Source organism: Otolemur garnettii, unplaced genomic scaffold (assembly GCF_000181295.1).
Source record: "Otolemur garnettii isolate 467f Iridium unplaced genomic scaffold, OtoGar3 scaffold00152, whole genome shotgun sequence".
NCBI classification, from domain to species: Eukaryota; Metazoa; Chordata; class Mammalia; order Primates; family Galagidae; genus Otolemur; species Otolemur garnettii.
Window position 1 is genome coordinate 3,886,882 of NW_003852547.1, and position 4,389 is coordinate 3,891,270.

Below are 4,389 nucleotides of genomic sequence, written 5' to 3' on the forward strand. Positions count from 1 at the left end.
AAAAAAACAAACAAACAGGCTCGGCGCCTGTGGCTCAAACGGCTAAGGCACCAGCCACATACACCTAAGGTGGCAGGTTCGAATCCAGCCCAGCCCACCAAACAACAATAATGGCTGCAACCAAAAAATAGCCAGGTGTTGTGGCGGGTGCCTGTGGTCCCAGCTACTTGGGAGGCTGAGACAGAAGACTTGCCTGAGCCCAGAAGTTGGAGGTTGCTGTGAGCAGTGAAGCCATGGCACTCTACCCAGGGGGACAGCTTGAGGCTCTGTCTCACAAAAAAAAAAAAAAAAAAACCCAAACTTATCTCCACATCAATACAACTGGAACTACAGAGACCAAAGAAGCAGGCTATAATGCCAAGGCAATGGAAGACATGCCTCCTGGTTCCCATTAGCCATGGGCCCCCCACATTACCTCCCAGACATTACCTTATCCAAGAGCTCTCTTGTCTCTTCAGTCAGAGGGTCATGGGAGAACATGCAATCATCACCATTGATGCAGTTTCCAGTTGTGTGGTACAACTTACATGGAAAATCACGTTCATGGCAAATTAAGGTAAATGCTTTATCTCATGGAACTACCCAAAGGAAGAATCCAACCCTGGGCAGTGCCTATGGCTCAAAAGGGTAGGGTGCCAGCCCCATATGCCAGAGGTGGTGAGTTCATACCCAGCCCGGGCCAAAAAAAAAAAAATAATAATAATAATCCAATCCCCTTTGTTTTGGAGCTGAGGAAACTGAAGCCCAAAGAAGTGAAGTGATTTGCTCAGAGTTGCACAGAGTGTTGACAACTGACCCAAAAAAGACCCCAGTTTTCAGACTCCTGTTCCACCATGCAGGCCATGGGGCTGTGTCCTCTGATCCTCAAACAGAATAGAGAAGTTAAATGACTTTCCCAAGGGTATAAAGCCAGATGAAAAAGTCTCAAAAAGGCAATGGCATGGCAACCCATACCAGTCTTGAGAATATACTTTAAAGAGAACATGTGCGTGGCATGTCCATCCATCTGCAGAATGGGAGTTAACAGACCTGACATAGAGTAGATGTTGGTACACAATAAGATGGAGATGCACAGACAACTCCTGGCACAGAGAGAGCAAAGCACAGTCAAAGTCAGAAAGAGAAGTCCTGCCCCTTGCATTTAGACCGCATGCAGGCACCAAAGGATATCGTGCATATAGGGGCAGTTCTCAGCTCTGGCGCAAAATCCAGTGATGTAAAACTTGCACAGTTCTCGCTTCTTTGGGAGTTCAATGTCATGGCTAAAATTACAGTGGTCTCCCTGGAAGAGAAGCAATGAAACAGTAAGGTGTAGCTTACAGCATTACAAATGCTGCTTTCCCATCTATGAAGTTTCTGATGGAGCATGCACCAACACCCCCAAATTACTTTCACTCTACTCTCTCTGCCCCTTCCTCCGGCACCCATGCCTCCCCTCTTAGTAAGTCCCTGCCTCTTTCTAAGTCTCTCTTTCCTTTTCTTCTTCTTGTTCCTCTCTCTCATGTACTCACTATTTTTTACTGTTGCAAGGCAACCAGGGCTAGTCACCTACCCATGTCCAGGCCCACATTTCTTTTGTAATAGAATTCCAATATTGTTTAGGGAAGAATTTGCCTAGTTAAAAATACTCCATTTGCCAGCCTCTCCTATAGATCCAGTCAAAAAGATGTAGGCAAAAGTCCCTGGGAAAGATACTTACTATATTAAAAAAAAAAAAAAACCCCTTTTGGGCCAGGTGCGGTGGCTCACTCCTATAATCCTAGCACTCTGGGAGGCGGAGGCAGGCTGATCACTTGAGCTCGCAGGTTCAAGACCAGCATGAACAAGAGCGAGACCTCCACCTCTAAAAACAACCAGGCATTGAGGCAGGTGCTTGTAGTCCTAGCTACTTAAGAGGCTAAGGCAAGAGAGTCACTTGGGCCCAAGAGTTTGAGATTACTGTGAGCTGTGATGCCACAGCACTCTACTAGGGGCAACAAAGTGAGACTCTTGCCTCAGGAGAAAAAAAAATCCTTTCACCCATTTTCCTTCCTCATAGCTCTTTTGATGACAAAAGGCACAAAAGCCCCATGTTCAAAGATAGCAGACTAGAAAGTAGAAAAGAGGCCAGGTCTTCAGGGGTGCCACTGTCTACTGTGCCAGCCTTGTACTGCTTACCCACCCCTGACTCCTTATTCTGACAGACAAAATGTCTGTGTGTTGAAGCCAGTGAAGTTTCCCTTGAACACAGGCCAAACAAACTACCACCTAAGTGGGATTGATGTTTGTGTTCTCTATTCCTCATCAGCTAGTCCTTTCTGGAGTATCTGTTTGAAATACCTATTTCTTCCCCCAAACAGATGCAAAGGTACAATATTCCCTAAGTATACATCTGCCAATATGGGCCGGCTGCCTTCATAGTGACATAAAAAGTTGGCTGGCTGAACTAACTTAACTGGGTTATGCTTGTTTCCTTCAGAACTCTGTGGTCATTTATCCATCTTCAGGCACTGAACACTTCTGCGAAGTCTAAGACTAATCTGATCCCCCTCCTTTTTACCTCAATACTTCAATAATTCCCTGTTCAACCCCAAATAGATCTTATCTATGCATTAGCATCAACTTTTATAAATACATTCAAGGGCATATGGCTTGGCTGAAAATTTTACCCAAAAAATTTCCCTAAATTTAAAAATGAATGTGTGTCATTTTGCTGTGAGTTATCCTCTCTCTGAACTGACAGCCCCAGCCTCTCTCAGTACTAATGAGTTCCCACAGGAATAAGGGCCGTCACACAATCACTCTCACCCACTCTAACCATGGCCTCCCCCAAATCCCCAGAGGACACGTGGTTCCTGCCCTGAGACCTGGAGGCATGCAGGTGCTTTAAGTGGCTCCTTACCCATGTGCATCGCCCTTCTACGAAGTATTTACAGATGACTTTGCCTTTCTTGTCAGACTGCTGGTGGGGCTTGTCATGGTCACTCCGTCGGTAGCTTCCACTACCACCATCCTATTAGGAACACAATATGTTGTATGTGAAAGAGAATAAAAAGAAAAGAGACAGGCTTAGTGTGAATGAGAATAACAAGAGAAGGGGATTAGTATTCCCTCATGCATTCGTGAAGGCACAGACTGGCACAGACTGCCCAACACCAAGGATGTCAGCAGGGTTTGAGCCCTCACATCAGCAGAGGGGCCTGATGTCTGGCTGGGAAAAGCTCTGACATTTGGAGCTGTTGGCACCTAAAGCCTTGAATTCTGCATACCTATGCAGGACACATTTACTGCCTAAGGTGGTGACACAGATTTTCCTGTAAAACTTTCTAGGCCTAACTCAATGGGTCACCTCAAAGCTCCCATACCTCACAGACTCACACCTGCAGGAGCTATTTTTATTTTATTTTATTTATTTATTTATTTATTTATTGCAGTTTTTGGCCAGGGCTGGGGCACATGACTAGCCTCAGGAAATAACCTACTGAAGAAAAAAAAATCTCAATAGAGACCTTAGCCAAAAATGTCACATCAGAATGAAAAGTTAACTCACGCCCATGTCCTCGTCATAGAAGTCTTCGTCATCGTTCATTCCACCCTTGTTCATTCCTCCTCGGCTGCCACCTCGACCACGGCCCCGGCCCATCCCTTTCCCTCGGCCTCGGGAACCCCTACCTCGGCCTCGACTTAACCCTGTGGAAGGAAGGGGTGGCATTAGCCTGCTGACCCTTCCCTAGACCCAATTCCCACAGCCGCCAGAACCAATCACATCCCCTTCAACGACCCTGCCCACCTCGGCCTCGGCCGTCCTTCGACCGACGGTACTGGTTCAGTTCCTTGGAGTATTCATCATAATCATCATCTCCCATTGGTTCCTCACTTTCTCCATACTAGAATTTGTAAAAGAGACAGGAAAGTGTCACATGCAGAACAACAAACACTATCCCTATCTACAGACTGCCCCTCTCTAAAGGACAGGTGACCAGCCCTAGGGACTCATGCTTCTAACACCTCTTCACAAGTCACAGCCTAAAAGGTGGGTGGTCCCAATCCTTTCCCTTGAAGCCTTCACTCTGAAAACTCCCACACATTGGGCAAATCCAGCATAGGACCTCTGTCCCTAATAGACAATGGCTATAAAGAAAAAAAAGGCAACTCATTGTGGACCAGCATGGAAAGACTCTGGGTAGGAACTGAACAGCAAATACAGTCCACTCTCTTGGGGTGCTGGGGGAAAAGGTATGTATACTTGAAAGTCGAAGCATGAAATATTTCTTTTTTTATTTTGAGACAAAGCCTCAAGCTGTCACCCTGGGTAGAGTACTGTGAAATCACAGCTCATAGCAACCTCCAGCTCCTGGGCTCAAGCGATTCTCCTGCTTCTGTCTCCCAAGTAGCTGGTACTACAGGCGC

At 46.3% G+C, this 4,389-nt stretch overlaps 1 protein-coding gene across 2 annotated transcripts in view; it reads right to left on the reverse strand.

Annotated features, from left to right (window-relative positions):
- The window catches only part of ZC3H4 (zinc finger CCCH-type containing 4), a 48,433-nt gene that overhangs the window by 17,534 nt on the left and 26,510 nt on the right, over positions 1-4,389 (reverse strand). For both annotated transcript variants that reach the window (XM_023518979.1, XM_012811227.2), the window contains exons 6-10: positions 3,770-3,866; positions 3,530-3,669; positions 2,882-2,992; positions 1,171-1,282; positions 430-539 (exon numbers count right to left, since the gene is read on the reverse strand). In XM_023518979.1, the coding sequence (XP_023374747.1) occupies positions 430-539; positions 1,171-1,282; positions 2,882-2,992; positions 3,530-3,669; positions 3,770-3,866 (570 nt within the window). The remainder of the gene's footprint in view (positions 1-429; positions 540-1,170; positions 1,283-2,881; positions 2,993-3,529; positions 3,670-3,769; positions 3,867-4,389) is intronic.